The sequence below is a fragment of the Wasmannia auropunctata genome, unplaced genomic scaffold (assembly GCF_000956235.1).
Source record: "Wasmannia auropunctata unplaced genomic scaffold, wasmannia.A_1.0 LD334492.1, whole genome shotgun sequence".
Lineage (NCBI taxonomy): Eukaryota > Metazoa > Arthropoda > Insecta > Hymenoptera > Formicidae > Wasmannia > Wasmannia auropunctata.
Genome location: NW_012028398.1, coordinates 8,081 through 29,173, shown reverse-complemented (window position 1 = coordinate 29,173; position 21,093 = coordinate 8,081). Strand labels below are relative to the sequence as shown.

The following is a 21,093-nucleotide window of genomic DNA, read 5'->3' as shown; positions in this document are numbered from 1 at the left end:
TTTTCACAGTTTTTTAAATATCTGGAATTCTTTTTGATATTTTATTAGAAGAAATTACAAGAAACTGACAGGGCAAGGATTTAATACATTTATTTAATCTTCTTTATGCTTATTAAAACACACCAGTTATACATTCATAAAAATGCGTTTTCGCTTTAGAATGCTCGCTTTTCTCTTTTGTTGAGTATCCACTTCGGCACGATAACACGGTCTGCAATGATATAAGATTTAATTAAATTTCAAGTTGTATTGATCTGTTTGTTATCGCAAAAATGATTTTTAATAAATAAAATGAAATAATTTAAAAGTTATTAATTTAAAAATAAAAGTTGTGCATTTTTTAGAACAATTGTTATGTATTAACCGCAATTCCGTTCTCATATCGAGGGTGGTTTCTTGGAATCGCTCGATAACCGAACGCCAGAGTGCCACAGGACTGTTGTCGACGATGTCTTCTTTACACTCGTGTCCCATCCACGTTCCCATAGTGAGAATTACGATAACTATTACAATTCCTTGTAACACTAACAGCCACTGATTACCAAGCACATTCCTCCAGTATTCACTTGCTTTTGTCTGTTTATTATACATCGTATATTATCAAACAAGAGATATATTTGTATATTTATGTGTTATTTTTTAAATTTAATTGTACGGAGCGTTTTTAGTCTACGGAACGTATATTTTCTATTGTACAATCTGTGAAAAAGTTTTATTAAATTTATTTATATATAATCTTAAAAATAATCTTGAAAATTTAAAAATCGTAGTTACACTAAATAAACTAAAGACCAAATTTGCAAAACTACAATTTTATAAGTTAGTCCTGGTCGATATAAATTTTATTTAAGATCTTGATTCTCTTTGATATAAAAAATAAAAAGCTTTTATCAAGTTAGTAGTAATAAAAATTAATGTTTTAAAGAATATCTGTTAAAATTACGATACTCTCTGTATATATATATAGTTTTTCATTTTTCATCAAATTAATTTGCTATTAAAAAAATGTCCTATATCTTATATAGGATCTTTGCTACGTAGACCTTTCTTATGTCAACAATGCGATTATGGAAATACAAGCTAAGAAAAGGTTTGTTTAGTTTTCATTACAGTAAGCTCTCTCGACGAAAGGGCTACGTAAACTTTTTTTTTAAATTTTGGGAACGTGCTCTGAGCGTCATTGAACCCGAAAGTTTAAAAGCCTCTTATTGTACGCAGGAGTGCGCTGACATTTCGTAGAAATCGCAACACGGCGACGTTGTGTCGTAGAAATTCTATTTATTGAATTTCTCGGCTGCCTTTCAATTGCTCAGCTGCCGTTGAAACTTTTAAGCCCGTCAACACACTTTCACGCGACGTGGTGAGCCATTGCCCGCAAACTGCATGTAAAATTCGTTCTTTGCAACAACGGTGAGCTCTTCCTTTTTTCCCCGTTCGTCATGAAAATAAATATTCTGACGTGCAGCAACGGATTTCCGTCACACATATGTGTATCGGATATCCTTCAGGTAATGAATAGTATTATACATACAATAGCATATAAGTGAGAAGTATAGTATTTCAACGTTAATTATTAATTTATTTCAAATCTTAATGCAATAAGACTGATGAGATTCTTGAATTATTTGTCGGTGATAAAATGTTATGTTTAACATTTAATGGGTTTAATATTAAAAAATAAAGAATATGCATAATATGAAATATCAAAGATAGAGAATTTTAATATTTTTTTATTCTTATTTTTGTTAGAAATTCGTGACGAAACGTATTTGCATTAAAACGTTGTTTTTCATTAGAAAACAAACACGAAAGTCCGTCGATAAGTATAACTTAGAATAAGAAGTAACATCGATAATATTTCAATATTGAAAACTCTACAAAATGTTAAACGGAAAGTGATGAATTAATTAAAAATTGACTGAAAAAGATTGTTTCGATCGGATCTTGAAACCTAGATATTAGCCTTGTACTTTTCGCGAGAGTTTTTACGGCTATCAAAGTCTATATCGTTATTAAAGAGCTTCGTAGTTACAATAAAGCGATATATTAGAAAAGAAATTGCGAATAAATTGCTGCGAACGGAATAACCTTTAATTTACTCTTGTGAGAGTTTTCATTTCTCTGCACTTCCGGGGTATTTATACTTTTATTGCGGAAATCGCCACCCTTGGGATATACTCGTAACCTTAAAGCTTTTGAAGTACAACTATCCGATTTGTTGAACTCGGCAACACTGAAAAAGATAATCGGTGTTGCTTCCTTTCATTTACATATATGCAATAAATATTTAAAAAAACAGTTTTTTTATAGTCAAATAATGAGATTATACGTAATGTGTGAATTCGAGTAATTCTTGAATGTTTTCTTTTTGCCCTGTGAAATATATCAAAATGGCGAATGAGATACGAATTTTACCATACTGTTACAAAAAATTTGGCGAAAACAGAGAAATTAAACTATTACAAATATTCAATCCATACGCTATCGATTTATTTTTGCTATCGATACTGAGAAAGCTTCATAAAGTTAAATAAAATGTATTTTAAATTTAGTTTTGCATTGCAGTTATATTTTTATATATGAATTTTAGTTTGAACTCAATCAAATCGCTCAATCATAACACATGCATACGTATATATATATATATGTATATATGTATATTAGAGTAGGCCGAAAAAAAATTTTTTTTGAAAATCGACTAATAATACTCCCCAAAAGTTAAGCTATGAACTTCAATAGTCTAGGTAAAATTTCATTAAAATTGATTAATATCTTCAGGTTGTCTTTCAACTTTGAAATTAGTAAGTTTATGCATTTCTTACAAATTTTTATTTTAAAGCAACTGTGTTTTTTTTACACTAATCGATTTATCTTATTATTCAGTGCCTAAAAATACCATATTAGGTACCATTATCAAGAAATCAATAGTTTACGAGATATTTCATATTATATATTGAATGACATGATAAAGTATAGAATATCTCGTAAAATGATTTTTCGATAACTTTATCTTAATACTTTTATATAGAATAATTAAAAAAATCGTATTATGTATAAAAAAATATAATTCCGTTTAAAAAAATCGATGTGATTTTGATCTGATCTTAACGACACCATCTAAAATAAAATTAATGATATTTTCTTATGTACCTCTCCGAACCGTACAATTTTTATCTGAAACATTTTTCCATATCTATCATATTTTTCGAGAAGTCTTAATGTATTATTTAAGAATATATTTCGGATTTGTCATATTGAAATGTATACTTCTAATCTCGAATTCGTGTTTAGCGACCAAAAAACAGATGGTACTAAACTGTATTGAAATTCAAATATTTTTCGAATTTAAACATCTATGAAGAAATACATAAATTTACAAACTGCAAGGCCGAGGGGTAACCTAAAGATATTAATCGATTTCAATGAAATTTTACCCAAACGATATTGTGGTCCACAGCTAACTTTTGGAGGATATTACTCATCGATTTAAAAAAAAGATTTTTTTCGGTCCACCCTTATATGTATATATATATATATATATATATATATATAAGGAAATTTTAAATTGTTTTTAAATTTTAAACAAATTGAACATATTATGTTCACACAATTGACTTCTTTATTGCAAAATTTCCAAGTTTATACAATTTATTATAAAAAGAAAGTTATTATTAAATTCAATTTTATAAGAAAATACAAATACAATTATACATGTACATACGATTAAATTTAAGCTGTTCTTACACATAAGGCAGCTTCAAATGTGACAATCAATATGTAACGCTATAGCGCTCCTTAAGGAATGATCATCATCTATTCTGATTGAACTGGGCAGCTATCACGTAACCTGTACGGTTTCCGATCGGAAACGCTGGTTTCCGACTGGTGAGCTTCCGATGACGCTATAATCGCATATGCCTTATCACGAATCTCGTGATCAGTCCACCATCGTCGCGAAACAAAACGAGTGATATCAGCCTCGTTCAATCACAACGTAGAAGCCTTCCGATCGGAAAGCGGTGGTCTCGGAAACGACATTTCCCTCGCCTTTAAAGTGTCAAGAAGCTTAAGCCTTTCTCAGATATAGTGCACGATATTTCTAACTTATTTCTTCGCGTTTTTCTTTGCGGTCATGCTAAAGTTTCCTCGCTCGCTCACGTCACACTTTAATCGAACTCTTTAGCGATTTATTGCTTTTATATGTAAGACCAGGATTTTTTAAGTTCAATATAAGTTAACTTATTATTTTTTGGTGAAATATATATGTATATTCTTTGATACAATTCTTGTTCAATTTGCAAAATTAATTATTATACTATTTACAAATTACTTTATTGACGATTCTCAATATTGAGAAACATATTGATTCTCATTGACTAATTGTTCTCGCTTGGAAATCTTCAAACGTAATTAAGTGCAGCGCGTTCCATATGTTAGATCCATTCCTCAGGGATCAGCATCCACTTTGTCATATCCGAGAATTTACCACTCAATGTCATTTATAATCCCCTACCGGTGTATTAAAGGTTAACACTGGTATTAGCCACGGTTATTAATGTATCATTATATTATTGTTGGCTTCTACAATAGCTGTTTGCAACGTCATAATGCACATTATAACGATCTAATACATAGGATATCTAACACTTGTGTACACAGTTTACCGAAAATAATATAATTTATCATGCATAATGTTGAATATAACACAGCTTAAGTTCCATACAATACAATGTAATAATAAAGCCTTTTGTAGAATTAGTGTTGACTATAGTGACAGTCCGGATTACAGTATAATTACATAATTTGCAATAATATTTTCATAAATTTCCCCATAATCTCCTACGTTACATCTATTTCGACCATATTTTGGTCTAAAACCTATGACATTTATTAATAATAAAAAATTGTGAAATTAATTACTGAAATTAACACTTAACTGCAATGTTCTGTGTGTTTCGTGTATCAAAGAAACCCAATAATGTCTCAGTATATGTTTGTTTGTAATAAGTTTCACGCAAACACGTTGATTTATAAATAAAGTCTACTAAATATGTTTACTCTTAAAAGGTTTTTAATAATTTATAACGCATAATGTGACTTTTATTTTAATTGCTATTTGCTAAATTGCTATTAAGTAAATTTATTACCACTAAGAGAGAGTCTATATATTTTTAAATCACTTTACCTGTAAAATGCACGCAATGGCTTTAATTATTGACTGCTGATTGGCTAATTTTTTCATCGATTTTTTAATATTTATTAGTATAATGTTATTGTCCTAAGTTAAAATATATTTTAAAAAATTATCTGTAAATTAATAATAGTAATCTATATCTTTGACAAAGTTTTTATTAACATTAACAATTATCAAATGATAAATGTATTTAATATTTATAAACGTATGATATTTTTATAAACATGCTAAAAATAACAAAGTTTTGGAAGTAACATTCCCGATGTAACGTATGTTTATTTAACATCTCTGTCTCGCGCGTGAGAAGGTTATTCATATTTTATTTTATTTTAACGATTTCATGTTATGTCATTGATCGATCTCACATCCATTTGAAAAATAGAATTGGACCGCGCCAGCATTTCAACATAACGCGCGCAATATGCGTTAGTGAGCTTTAGGATGAGTATGAGTATAACGTTGGCGGCAAAGGTCATCCTTAACTCTGTGACGACGTGGGCAGGAATCCCAGAGGAAGTGTAAGATTGATTGCAGGTGCGAGAAAGGTGCGAGAAACGAGTCGGAACGGTGGTTAGATGTTTTTGCAACCAACCGGCGAGCGCACTGACGCATACTCGTCTAACACACAAGTTGATACTTACCCGATGTCGCGTAGTGTGATTACTTGCGTTCTATTTTCGCGAGGCACGAAGGTAAAATCACGATTTGTTCCGCATCTCTAGGGCAACAGAGAGGATTTTTAGTCTTTTAAGTTACACAATAATTTTCTTTCAGTGTAACTGTTTTTACAATATATTTAAAAATATATAGCTATGATTATAATAAATTTCTAATAATAGTCGTAGATTCTTTTTTTTTATTAATCTAATTTTTTTTTTATTAATCATTTATAATCTTCACAGATTCTTTGATTATCTTCATTAATTTTTCTGGAAAAAATGATGATAAATTATAATCTTCTATTAATTCTAAAAAAATTTATATCAAATTTACCAAGAAATTTGTACACCCAAAAAAAATGTTTTACTTATAAGCGAGAAATTTCTTTAAGCATTTCCTCTAAGCAAAAAAATTTTACATGAAGCCATTCCTTAGCTATAACGCGTATTTATTTATAAAGAAGTGTCAGCGCTATAATCAAGAATATTATCTATAAAGAAGGCACATACGCTATAATCAAGAATAAATTCTCATAGTAATTTCATATTCCTCTACATTTTAGAATATTTTCTTGAGCCATATATGTATAAGAGGAAAATCTTTTAGCATCAAGAGAGTACCGCTAAAGGATAGAATATTTTTTTGGGGGTGTAACGATATATAATGAAATATACTAATAATCTTGATATTGTGTAAAATATGACATACGACAATCACGACTATAAATTTCATAAACCTTATCAAATTATTAATCATTCGTATATGTTATCCTGCATGCCAACTGTTTATACTGCAGTTACGTTTGCATAAAACATTTCATTCGTATTCATGAATGGAAATCGGATTATCCGAATATCGTGCTGTTGTGGTAAATCTTTGGATATTTCACGTGACAGCTAATTTAACAGCTAATAAAGTAATGATAATAAAAAAATCTGACATATAAAAATCTGTAATAGCGTATTTCTAATTACCAGGAATAAGATAATAAAATTTTGAAATATTCTATTTATGAAAGATATGACTCAAACTGATTAACAATTGAAGAGCTTTTTTGCTGCAACAATGCAGTGAGCTAACCCACGCTGTAATATTTTATAAAAATAAAGAAAATGAAATAACATACTCTGAAGTTTATTTTAATTTAGAGTTCATTTTCTTCGTTGTTACAAAATGTTGCAGCAAGCTCTTCAGTTAAATTAACGCAAATTAAATTAATGTGTATATGCATACCAATCATGTTAGTTTTTTCAATTTTTTTAAACTCAACTAGGCTGATATATATCTTTAACACACAATTAAAAAAAATAATATAAGCGATATAAGAATTTGTAATGGATATTATAATTTGAAAGTCTATAATTGGAAAGCGCGATACGTATGGATGTAAATATAAATTATAAACTTTTATAGAAAGTTAAAATTATTCACCCTCGTCCGGAAAATCCGTTGCAGTTGCTGATACGGATCCTCGAGTTGTCGGAGGCCAATTCCTTGGGGCCTTAAAGCCAACGCAGAATATTTTCAGAAGTAATCTCGTGCAGGGCATAGTGACGTCCGCGGCTCAAATGTCGAGGTATAAGATCCGGTAAAGAATCGACTCTTCGATAAGAAATATCTCGTCGCCGATGGCAAGAACGTAACATATCCTCTTGAAATATGTCATGAGTCGTATTGCAGGTTCTTCTCTTCAAGAATATTATGTATTTGCATGAGAGAGTCGCCTACCGCGCGTCCAACTTTGGAAATGAACACGAGATGTAAATATTTGGCAAACCAAATGTCTCTTCAAACACAATTTGCACAATTCGCACTTTATAAGAAAGTAAAAATAAAATTTATAAGAGAGTAAATAAATAAAATAGTTCTAAAAGAGAGAAGAGTTAAAAATATAATAAATCGTATACATTTGCAAGTACAAAAACGAACAAAATTGTAATAATAGGTACATTTCATTTCAAATTATGCAATATAACTCGAGTAACTTGAACAGTTCTCACATTTAATGATAATTTGTTATATTCGATAACAATGCAGTGCAAGAATCATGTCAAATATAAAAACATTACGGAAATTGGATAAATTACAGGATCAATATTATATTAATAGAAAATAACGTAGCAAATTAATAGTTATTAAATATAACTAATAAGTAGACAGGTCTTTTTGAAGAACAATTAAGTTAGATTGTATTTGAAATAATTCTTATTGATTAAAATCCCTTGTGACTTCTCCGTCGTGCTAGAGATTTCAATCCCAAAAGCAATCACGATCGCGAAATTTCTGTTATATCCAGAAATGTTGTGGTATAACATTGTGTTTGACTATCAGAGTTACTTGATATATGAAACTATTCAACAAGTTTCTTACCATTATCGAGTCACGTGTTCCAGGAGTGGATGAATTGTTCAAGCGAAAGCTTTGTTCTCGTAGGAATAGGTACTGAGTGTCATCGGTATATATTCTCTGTCTCTCCTCTTTCTACATCTTTCGAAAGATACCGAACGAGAAAGTTGTATAAACTTATTATTGTTGATATTTTATCATATATGTTGCACATTTTAAAGCATTTACGTATTTTTTTATATATGTATACCTATATTATTATGTATACATTATGTAACATAATCGCATAATTATAAAATGAGATAACGAATGAATTATGTGACTTAAAATATGAGCAGATAAATTTTATTTTTATTTCTAACAAAAATATTTTAAATAAAAACTTAAACATAGATTTTACATATTGTTTTTATTTACTGTTTGTTTACATTTTGTATATTTCTCATTTTATATTTTCAAGTTCAGTAAGATTTACTTGCAAATTATACGTACTAAACTTTAAAAAGATTTGGAAAATTCTCTTACTTAGATGAATGTTTAATTGCAATAATGTGAGACAACAAAAAATTTACACAAATGGAGAAGTAAATGTATTCGTTATAGTAGAGTTTTTAATTTTGCTAATTTTAAAATCGATGGAAAATATCAATTTTTTTATTTAAAACTAAATTTTAAATCTTGTCAATTGTGTTCTAAAATCGTTACACATGAATATTTTTGTTATAATTATAATAAATTTATTATGTAATTATAAGATTATTAAATCAATTACAATCTGCGAAATTAATATATACTCTCGTTTTAAATCCACCTCTGGCTATATTATTTATCAAAAAAAAGTATCTTTCCTGTGTTAACATCATTATAACGATTCTAAAATTGACATTGCAATGAGAAGCACGTATTTGAGAGAAGAATTTTGATAAATCTTTGTAAAACTTTCGTCATATCTCTCTCGTTAGATTTTCAAGGTAAGTTCGTTTGAATGGTAATCCGGGAGGTACGCATGATTTTGCTAGAATTTCATTCATATTCGTGACGCACATCGGAAGATGTATTCTACTTCCTCGAATCTATTTTACGTTTGCTCGATATTCGACGTCGTCCAAAATTTCTAATATTTGAATAATAAAGTTAGCGAAGTCAAACTGTTTCCGACAATATTGAGAGTTACATACATAGCTCCCGAAAGATTAAGTACGGAAATTGTCGGCAGTGCGTGCCTATTCACATTGAATATCTCTATTCAAGAAATATTTAATTTTTTTTTACAAATTGACTTTAATTAAATTACGGATAACGCAATAAAACCTTTCAAAATATTGAGCTTTTTAACAATATAATTTACTGCACTACAACAGTCTTCCTTGGTCTTTATTCGATACTCGATGAAAGACTTATAAATCTTTTTTTCATATATAATCGGGACTCGTCATTAGTTCGTACAACCAGCTTTTAATTTGTTTCACTGACAATGAGTAGAGCGTTCACGATAATTATCTGATTTAAATTAAAATTGAAATCTTTGCAGAAAGAATTAGGGAGGGATGCTTAATAATGAATATTTTACGAACGACAGAAGTAGAGATTGCCAATTAGGAAATTCGTTAATATTTTTTTAAAACATCAACGCAGATGCTCTTTTGATCCAATTTGGAGAAAATTGAATTTGGTATTATCAAATTGATGATATTACTTTTAATTCAATTATGTGCATACACATATTCAGAGAAAATGGAGTATTACGTAAACAGAATAATAACATTGATTTTCAACACACATACCTATCCGTAGTGTCTATAATACAAAAAATTCAAAACTAACGGCTGTTTAATTGAAAAAAAAAACTACGCGGTACGGTATAAAATAATTTTCTTTCTTTTACACCTTCACATGTGCAATGACCGAAATAACTGTGCGTAGGCGAACAAAGAACGAAGTCTTTTTCTTACATACATTATTTTACGTTACGTATATTATTTCTACGTGATTATATCATGTTTCTATAATTTTTCAAGATATAGATGTATAAATAAAAATACTCGTAGCAAAATTTAGCAATTTTATTGTAAATAATTTCATTAATTTATTAATGAAATTATTTACAATAAGATACTACTTTATTATTATTACCGTAAATTTTTCACTTTACATTTTTAGTAGTAATTTTTGTACATTACACTTTTCTGACGTGAAACAAAGTGCGTTACTTTAAAATAAAAGTGCTGGCATAAATTAAAAAATATGAACATATTACTTTTGTAATTTTTGATACGAATCCAGAAGGTTCTTGCACAGCGAGGAAACTAGAACACGCGATTCACAGTGCGGGTTTCTAAGCAAATCTCAGTATGCATGTTTTACACTATGTACTACGTCACTCTGCTCTCTACTTTGAAGAGATAAATATACCCTCACAGAAACAATGGAGAGACTTTTCTATTTGAGCGATTTTTCTTCGTTGCGATTCCTTCTTCGTGCATTGTTTAGATTGATCTTAACTTTTCTACCGATCTCTCTCTCTTTCTCTCTCTCTCTCTTTCTCTCTCTGTGTGAAAGTTCATTGTTCAAGTAAAGTGCCCTTGTGTTTCGTATAGACTGTACATATTAATCGATGTAGGGTCGTTCTGCACTATATATGATACAAACGTCAATGTTCGCCGCGGTTTAAAGGTCAGAACAGTTTTAAAATATTCACGCATTCGTTAACAATTTTTTCTAAGCATGCCAATATTAATTATTAGATATCTTTATGTATCTAGTGGTAAAATTAATTTTTTTTTAAACATTTATTTTTACAGAATATAATATACTATTTTCTTTCCGAATTGATACCGCTAGTATATTGATCATGTCAATATCAATCGATAATTGAGTTATATAAGTTTCGGGAATTTTGAATTTTAAACTCGATCTAAAATTACTATTTGATACGTTGCTTCAGTTTTGCATATCATTTACATAATTTGGTTTTACTCTGAAAACTGTTAATACAGTTAGTCTCTGTTTTGTAATGCAAAATATTATCGTGATATAATTGTTGTCGATAATTTCTGATGCGGCTCGGAATTTCGACAAATCGACGTGTTGCATGAAAGTGGGATGAGTATTCTCACTTACAGATTCTCGATCGAGGAATAAACGTGTAGGACAAGCTTGCCTAGAACGATTACATGACCGGACGGTGTGTGGTGAGTAACGAGCTCACCGTCCAACAGCCGACGCAGTCTCTTGCCACCCTCTGTCCCCTTTCTCCTCTCTTATCACGTTGCTCCTTTTCTCTCATCTTCTCTACCCGACATGGCACGTTCCCGGCGCCCCTTCGTCGAGCTCGAATTCTCGCTCCGTTTACTTTTGCGCGACGAAGAGGCTGACCTCGGCAGTTTACAACGTGAGCACATTAACACGGAGGGCGGAAGGGAGGGCGGCATCTTTTATGCGACACAATTTCTAAGATGCGATTGACATCTGCGGATGTATCAATATCCCCCTTCTATTTTTCTTACCATACTATAGCTAATCAACGGCATGTTGATGCTTATCCCTTACAGAAATTTAATAAAGAAAGTGCCAAATATATAATTACTTATTTTGAGTATTAAAAAAATTGCAAGTATTTTTGATACTTAAAATAAATTATTATTTAATACTTCTTCAGTATTAAATTTCTGAAGAAATGCGCTTTGTTACTATTATATTAATTCCGAAGTAAGAGTGCAGTTTCATTAGTTATGAAAGTAATGCAACAATAATTGCAAATGCGGTATATCATTTGGTCACACAGCAATTGGAGTTTATACATATAGCATTAACATATTAATGTTAACCTTTACCGTGATATTGCAAACTTCTACATAAATAAATAGACTAGCCCATGGGACAAATTACACGAGTTTGGGATCTTAGAGTTTACGCTCATTATATTTACTAACATAAATTTACATCCGATTGCAACACATGACTTGAGGCTAATATATATATATATGCAACATGGCTAAATATATGCATATGCCCTACATTCAATAATAAAAGAAAAGGAAGAAGAGCATGAGCCGAATATAACGAGAGTCTAGTGCAGATAATAAGCTAAGAATAATGTATTATTATTAGGACATATTTTTTACCGAAGTATTTCGGAATTGAACAAATTAATTGCATATAATAATTACGTGGTTTCGACAATTAATTTGCAACCTGCTTTAGCAGTTGTTTAATTTTAATTATTTGTTTTCAGTGAAAAGGAATAGAAAAAAAAATGAGCCTCTTTGATTACAAGCTTTCGAATTATGAATATCATTAAATATAAAAGAAATTATTAAATTTTCCATATTAATTTTCTGTGTTGGTATTTATTTGTATATCTACGATGAATATACAATAATATGCTAATGTCACGTGTTTATGCATGAATATTGGATCGTACTGAATGGAAACCTGTTAAATTAAATTGATCAACGCGTCACAATACGATGAATATAATATACGTACTTTATGGGATAAAAAACAATAACGAAACAACGTCGCTTTTCCAGTCGATAGCTTTTACGAAGTTTTACGTATACATGTAGATATAAACCGATTGTATATCATCATGTAAATGTGTCTTTTATTAACTCTTCTTATTTCTATGTAGAAAAATAATATTCTACTCAAGATATTAAAAATAATAGTAAAAATTGTTATCCATTAGTAAAAGTTATTATCCAAGATTTTTTATATTGGCACAGTTAAAAAGTATTTACACGATTAAATAAATGCAACTAAGAAATATTGCATTTTTAATAAAAAAAATTACTTAACTGTGTGTTAATTTTTTAAATTGAATAACATATGTATACTGGAAAAATCTTATTTGTTTAATTTGCTTAATTGAAATAAAAAATAGAAGAGATAATAAAATTTTAATAAAATCTGTGAAGTGTGAAATTCAATCATTATTAGAACTTGTACTTTAAAACCGGAATGAAACATTCGATTTTCAATCCTAATGGCGATGACGTTAACAGTAATCGCAAAGATGCTTTTACCTTATATGCATATTAAGAGAAGTTATTCCATCGTGGAAGAGAAGTAAAGTTATATTAGAGACAGATATATATGTGACACAATTTGCATACAGATTAGTTGGAGAACAGCTTATATCATCAAGCCATCATATTTAATGTATTTGTTAAATGTTTTCGATCCCGTAAGAACATCAGTGAATTTGAGGTAGTTCTATTATGAGAATTTAAAACACGTTCTCGATTTGCAGTGGGAACGTACCTTTCGCCATTTCTCGATGGTCGTTTTATATTGATATTCTTTGGTCTCGCCGTGGCACGAGATGCTTTGAGAAACGCAAGCCTTTATCCTATCCTTCGCTAATTATAGCCTCCGCTTTGAAGGGTAGCGGCACTTTTAAACCTTATAAAATTGAATAATCTGTCGAGAAGCATGACAAGAACGGAATTACACGATCGCGCCCGTTTTTCCCGTTGTATTGCACATTACATTTGGCGCGGGGTTAAATATGCCTTAAAAGTATTCGATTATATCCACGGGGCCGTGCATTTCTTTCCAAATTAATCGGGCGCTCCCTCGTAAGATCCGATTTAATACCGTTCCTTTTAATACTGTGCCCCCCGTACATTTCTTGAAATGTTTCCTCGATTCAATACGCCGCGGGTATTTTCTCTTAAAATCGCAAACGCGATTTTGCCTTCTTCTATATATTTGCGGCGTCCGCTTTTACACGTTTCGCGTAAACATTATCTTCTCGCAATACGATTTCCCTCATCATAAATTCTTGCGCGTAACATAATGTATCATATGAAGAGCGTGCTTTAAGTTCTTTGTATCTCCTCTCTGGCGCAGCGGCAAAATATTTCTATTTTTGTTGTACTTACGCTAGATTTACTGTAACGGAGTAGTGCAAGTAAAAAAATTAGATACTTATTTAGTACAAGTCTAGCCAATATAATTCTATTCTCTTTTTAATAACTTAAAAAAAGTTTCTTTTGTACGATTAATAAACTAAATTGGTCTCTCAAATTCGCCTGTTCGTTCATTACTTCTTGTACTTGTATCTCAAACACTAACGAGTAGCAAGTACGCGGTTGGAATTAGTATCATTTGAGTATATATCTGAGGGTTGTATCCGACCGATCGTTAGCCCCGGCTAGGTTGCTGATGAACAATCAAATGTGGTTACGTGACACGTCGATAAATTAGTTTGACGTGATACAGCTGACGTTCGTGTACATGTCAGGATACACAAACGAGAATAAACACAACATTCGGCATACGTCTTATATCACGCGGAAATGTAATAGGCTAGCACTCACGTTTAAAGTTCTCTGAGTATGAGTACCGAAGAGGAGATGACTGTAATAAATATTTTTTCATAGATACTGACCATTCATTCTTTATGTGTTTTAGAATGCTTATCAGCTCAGTTCTCTTCCTGGCAGTCTGGACAAGTTCGTCGTACGCAGAGGAATCGTCCTCTAGCGATGCCGCGTCCGCCAAACGAGCGCCCATGGGGTTTCAGGGTATGCGCGGGAAGAAGGACCTCATCCCCACTGTCGCAGAACACAATGAACTTTCCAAAAGAACATTAGCGGATTTTCAGGTAAGTTGTTTTTTTTTTTAGAACTTTTGTTCAACTTTTCTGTTAGAATTGACGTAGAAGGTCTAATTTTATCTCGTTCTATTTTTAATTATTTATAATTTAATTATTTATACGAAAGAGATTTTGTTGATCGCAGGGTAAGGATTCGAGCGCGCCCGACATTGAGGCCGACAATCTCCTGCACGACGAGTTCGACAAGCGAGCGCCGATGGGATTTCAGGGTATGAGGGGGAAGAAGGATTATTTGATACCTGATTTCGAAGATTCCTACTTCCGTGAGGACTACGAGAAAAGAGCGCCAATGGGTTTTCAGGGTATGAGAGGCAAGAAGACCTTGTTGGAGGACGATTATTACAAACGCGCACCTATGGGATTTCAAGGAATGAGAGGAAAAAAGTCTTTGGAGGAGGTATAAATTTCGAGCATTTAATTGGATTTATTATGTTGCAAGACCTCAGAGCGATAGTCAATTTATAATTTATAAGATTCTTCTTAAGTGTAAATTATTTACAAAATGGATGTTATAAATTGCAAATTTTCTTTTTTTTTTTTTAATCTTTTCTGTCCATTTGATCAATTTTATCTTTTCTTGAAAAACATTAAGCCACCCCGAAAAGATTTGTAGTCGTCCAAGCGTTTTAAATAACGCGCATACCTCTTAAATTAACAAATTTTTCAATCTGAAATGTAATCTGCAGGTGCTGAGCGAAATTGAAAAGAGGGCCGCAATGGGCTTTTACGGTACTAGGGGAAAGAAAGCATATGTTTTCGAGTATCCACAAGATTATGAAAAGAGACTTCTCGCAATGGGGTACCAAGGTATGCACGATAAGATGAAAGAATTTCCGGCAGAGTGGGAGAAGAGAGCTCCCATGGGATTTCAGGGGATGAGGGGCAAGAAGGCATTGCTCGACGAGATAGAGGAACTTGAAAAACGAGCCCTTATGGGTTTCCAGGTAAATTAATCATGCAGTTGCTTAACCAGTTGTATATATAGAAATAACTTTAACAGATTTCTCTAATAGGATATATATGTGCAATAGTATGTACTTTTTGCTGTGATTATTTTGAATGAATATAATAATTTAATGTAATTGATAAAAAATATTGATAAAAGATGAAAACGAGAAAAATTTTTTCGGAAGTTAATTATTTAATTAATGATTGTTTCAGGGCATGAGAGGTAAGAAAGATGACTTTGAAAATTATGTAGATTATTACATAGATCCCGATTTGGATTTCGACAAGAGGGCACCAATGGGTTTTCAAGGGATGAGAGGCAAGAAAGACACCGATAAGAGGGCACCGATGGGTTTTCACGGTATGAGAGGCAAGAGGAGCGTGGGACAAAGATTTGAGCCCGATATGGATTTTGGAACCCGTTCGTTAAGTGAATATCAAGGTATAGTCAATGCTGCTCACTATATACAATAATTGAGAAAGAAAGAAACATTTGAATATTACGATAATTAATATTTGTTAGTAATATTATTCTTCGTAAAACATTCATAACGCTGCAATTGTTCAAAATTTGCAAAATAATTTATTTGTAAAGTATTCTTTTTTTTACTAATAATTTATAAAGTAATTAATTGAGCCGTTTATTTCGAAACTTGCGTGTGAGTCTAACTTCATAAATTTTACTATAATCATAATATATATCAAAACTTGTATTATCTTTATAGTATTATATTACAATTTTAATTTGAAAAATGGTTAATGCGGAAAGTTAACGGACATTTTAATTTTCCTTTTGTACGAGAGGTTTCGAGAAGCTGAAGGCACAGTTGCTCGCGATATCGAAATGACATAAAAACTATTCGCGTACGTGAGTAGTTTTATCGCGGTATTGTATTTAATTAACCGTGCTGTAACACGCTGTGAGAAATATTTTCTTTCGTTTTTATCGCGCGCCCCGAAGTATTCTATGAAATATGTAGCTCGGTACTTTTCGAATGCCACTCGTAACGTCGTACTGTACGATATAATCGATCGAGTTCATCTCCGAGTGGAGAGAGAACGCGTAACGAAGGCTCTTCCCAAATATTGGTCTTATTATTCATGCACCTGGGAATAAACTTCGCAGTGAGACGGTGGACAATCTTTTTTTTTTATTTTCTTTCCACCCCACCCGTCTGCGCACTACGTCGTGCGATTTTAAGGTCGAATGGCCCACGTGTGTGTTTCCCCCGTGCAGGACTGATCGATAGAAGACGCGCTCTAGAGTGCCAAGTTGAAAAGCGATCGCCCTACCGGTATTTCGATATGCGCGGTAAGAAAAATCCATGGGAATTACGGGGGCTGTTTGTGGGGGTGAGAGGCAAAAAGTGGGCGAGAGCCCCGTACGAGGACAGCAGCCCGTTCATAAAGGTGTTTGATAACACCGACCGGATCGGCGTGGACGGGGATTCGCCGGCAATATTAGGTAATTCGATCAGCTAACAGCAGCAGCAGTTGGTAGCGAAAGTTCATGTCGCGATTCTCTTTTATCGCTTAATCGTTTATGTCTTCATGGTGTCTTCGCTTGTCGCTCATATTCAGCAACAAATAAATCACGTATGTACGTGATATCATATGATGCTGATTTCGATTGTTACTTGTGTAAATGAGTAGTAGCGATAAATGTTTGAATAACATAAATAATAATTTATGTTAATAAAGTCTAAAATGCGACGTCGCTCTTACGCGATAATCTTGTGGGTTAAAGTTCTGTGCAAAATAAATAACACGCAGAACATGGAACTGCAATATGTAAGGACAAAAAATATAATTAATAATATAATATATATATATAATATATATATTATTATATTATTATATTATATTATATTATTATATTATTATATATATTATTAATTATACATTTATTTATTTATTTATTCTTATTATTATATATTTTTTGTACTTACATCTTGCAGTTCCATGTTTTCTGCGTGTTATTTATTTCGCACAGAATTTTAACCCACAAGATTACCGTGTAAGAGCGACGTTGTTAAAAGTTCGGTTCAATCCAACATTTTACGTCGTCGCGGGCAACAAAAAAAACAAACAAAATTCGATCACGTGATCACTCATCGCTGTGATACCATGAAATTGTATCGTAAAAGTGTGCTTTTAGTACTTATCAAGTGTCATGCGGTTTATCAGAGCGCGGAGAAGGAAAAATTAAATGTTATCTCATTGCACAAACTATCTTCTTCAAGGTCTTCAAAATATTTTCTACAATTCATTATATAAACGCAATACGTATCATTCTCAGAAACCTTTGCTAGATATTGTGTATACTTCTATATTTGTATTTTGCATGCGACACATGGAACATTTAAGTGTCTCACTCATATTTACAGTATACTTGTAATATGTATACTTTGTAATGCAACAACGGTATACTTTACTCTTGCTGTAGTAAAGAGTTTATCCACGCTTCTGAATTTTACACTTCTTCTACATTCTATGATTACACTTATAATCACCCGTTCACGAATTATTCCGCGCTATTAATGCTGTGAAAATATTTTTTTCCTTACTGCACGGGTGCCAAGTGACATTTAAAACAAAGCTATGGATTATCTTCCCCGCAACTGCGCGCGGGACAATGGCGACGGAAGGGTCCGCTTTAAAAGTTCCTCCGCGGCATATTGTCATCGAAAAGTTGCTCGCCATTGTGTACACACGATCGCACAAAATAGCGATAAATTCTGCATTCTAACTTTGGGATGACAGTTTGACTGGTTGTGTAAAAACCAGTTTTCTACGCATTATTTAATTACAGCTGATCCATTAACATTGGAATGCGCGAATGTTTCATTAATCTTGGCTCGTACAGCTCTTTATTAATTTAGCGGTTTTATTTCAATTTTTATTAAACAAGGAAAATAATAAAGGATCAAACAGTAAAATTTCTAAAAAAAAAATACATTTTAAATATTATTACACGCGATTTATTTATAATTGCACAAAATTTCTTATTGGTGTTATAGCATTGTTATATACATATATATATGTATCATCGTATATACATATAATATGAATATGTTTTATTATATGCATTATATGTATAAGTGTGTAGGTGTATGGGCAGTTCTTTTTTTAAACGAGAAATATAAAGTCAATAGATAAAGCGTCAATAGATGTAGAGACTTTCTTTCAGTAGAAGTAAAATTAGGAGTAATTTGCTCGATATTGTATCGTGCAGCAATAAAAGTTGTTCTGTTAGATAAAGTTTCGTTCTTAGTTCTTCGTATAATTATATATATTAATTGACAGTAGAATATGAGATCGATCTTCAAATATTTTGAAGACATCGTAAACACTATTTTCTGCTTTATGTTTCAGATTCACAATAATACAGCAGCTCTTAGAAACGCATCTGTTACGAAACGTCTCCTCCAAATAATTAAACCGATGTAGCTAAATCTAAAAACAAGAAAAAAAAAGAAGAAGACGCGTCTATCAATTATGATGATGGGTGCAAGTATGCTGTCATCTATTGATTTATCAATCGATTTCTCCGTTAATTAAGATTTTATTATAATTATTTTACATATCATAAGCCGATCTTGGTCTAGTTAATCAACGTGTATGATTTGCTGTATGTACGCCATAACTTATGTTTCGCCGCTATTACAAGATTCAGAATTGCGTGCGTTGGACGCAGGTCGCGAGTCGCAAGTCACAGATACAATCGCGACAGAGAGCGTAAACTCAAAGTGTACACAATGAACATCGTGTACGGAAGAAGAGTTTCTGCTGTTTCTAGTGTTTCATAAACAGTATTTCACGAAACACTTGCTACGATTTCATGAATAGCTTTGCGAGAAAATTAGATTTAAATGTAATTAAATTGTCTAAACATATTTACGTTGTTCCATAGTCTTTTTCTATTGCCAAGATATATTTCGAAAGATTTTGCATATAAAAAGGAAATGACTTAAAATTGATGACAGAATTGGCATAATTGATGGCAAATTCCCCGTATCGAAAATATATACGATCCTTAAGTTAATTAATCAAATTATTTGGAAAATTCAATTTAAATAAATTACAACTGAACTATAATATTTAAGTATATAATGTATATTAAATGTCAAATTAAAATTTCTGATATAAAATTTAAAAAAAATTGTTTTGAAATTAACAATAGGTTGGTATATAAAATTAGATTTATAAAAAAATGTCCAAATTTCTAAATGTTAAATAAGCTTGTATTTAAAAAAAAAGCGTGTATTTAAAAATAGATATATTTAAGTACAATACTATTGAAAATTATGTATTTTTAAAGACCATGCGCGCATTAATGTGCTAATGGAAAGATTTATTAAGAATGAGACATGAGTATTTGACTTTTTAGGTTGTTACCTAACATAGCTACAAAAAATCTTTATTTAGATTTGTGCAATTGTGTCCTCCGACCTGTGTTGCAAACGACACGTTGTGCTGACGATGTGTAATTAGCAAGATTAAATAAATCAAATATATCTTTCGTCGATTATAATTATACATGTTAGTGAAGTCTTTCAAAAGATGCCTATATCAGTATTATTGTTAATTTAGTACAGGATGTAAAGATGAGTAGCAGTCAATAGTAATGACATTCTTGAATGAATTTGTAGAACGATTATTCCTTAACAAGAGAATTTAAATCAAAATTGGTAGTATTTTTTTAATCTTTAAAATTAATTATATATTGAATATTTAAGTATTCAATTTCGAAATTACTGAAGAAAAACATTGTTCTTAAATTAAGAATAAGGTGAGAATTTAATATAATTCTAAAATTTATTAGATTTACAAAAAACATTAAGTTTTTAATAAATGTTTAATAAATGTTAAATAAGTAGATGCTCTAATAGATGTTTTAATAAATCCCATAAATAAAGTAATTTTATTGTTAAGGAAAAGTCGATTGAGAATTCATGGAAAAATGCATTTCTACTATTAATCTTTTATAGAATACTGTATATTTGTGAATCCTGTGTAGGATTTATTCTATTTTAATTTTGTGGACACATTTCGGCGCAATTATACAACAAAGTAATTTCACATTCTCGATTGCGAAAAATAAGACCGAGAAATAAGAATAAACGAGGAACAGGTGATGTAAGCTAAGATTGAATAGTGTATAAATACCTAGCGTATCTCGTGATTACATAGATAGGAATTATATTTTTCTCTGAATGTTAATCGGTAATTGTTATCGTAGATAACCATTACGTTTTTAATAATTGTCCAGATTATTTTATTTTCGTCTTCAAAAAAGAGAGATGTAAAATTAATTGAT

At 31.2% G+C, this 21,093-nt stretch overlaps 1 protein-coding gene across 2 annotated transcripts in view; it reads left to right on the top strand.

The window, feature by feature from the left end:
• The window catches only part of LOC105458638 (tachykinins), a 59,467-nt gene extending 40,228 nt beyond the window's left edge, over positions 1-19,239 (top strand). Inside the window, exons 2-7 of one of the 2 annotated variants that reach the window (XM_011704105.1) lie at positions 14,621-14,813; positions 14,950-15,222; positions 15,512-15,769; positions 15,987-16,215; positions 17,011-17,238; positions 19,149-19,239. In XM_011704105.1, coding sequence (XP_011702407.1) covers positions 14,622-14,813; positions 14,950-15,222; positions 15,512-15,769; positions 15,987-16,215; positions 17,011-17,238; positions 19,149-19,159 — 1,191 coding nt within the window. In that variant the 5' untranslated portion in view covers position 14,621 and the 3' untranslated portion in view covers positions 19,160-19,239. The remainder of the gene's footprint in view (positions 1-14,620; positions 14,814-14,949; positions 15,223-15,511; positions 15,770-15,986; positions 16,216-17,010; positions 17,239-19,148) is intronic. The other variant, XM_011704106.1, reaches the window with a different exon arrangement.
• Positions 19,240-21,093: the final 1,854 nt, after the last annotated feature.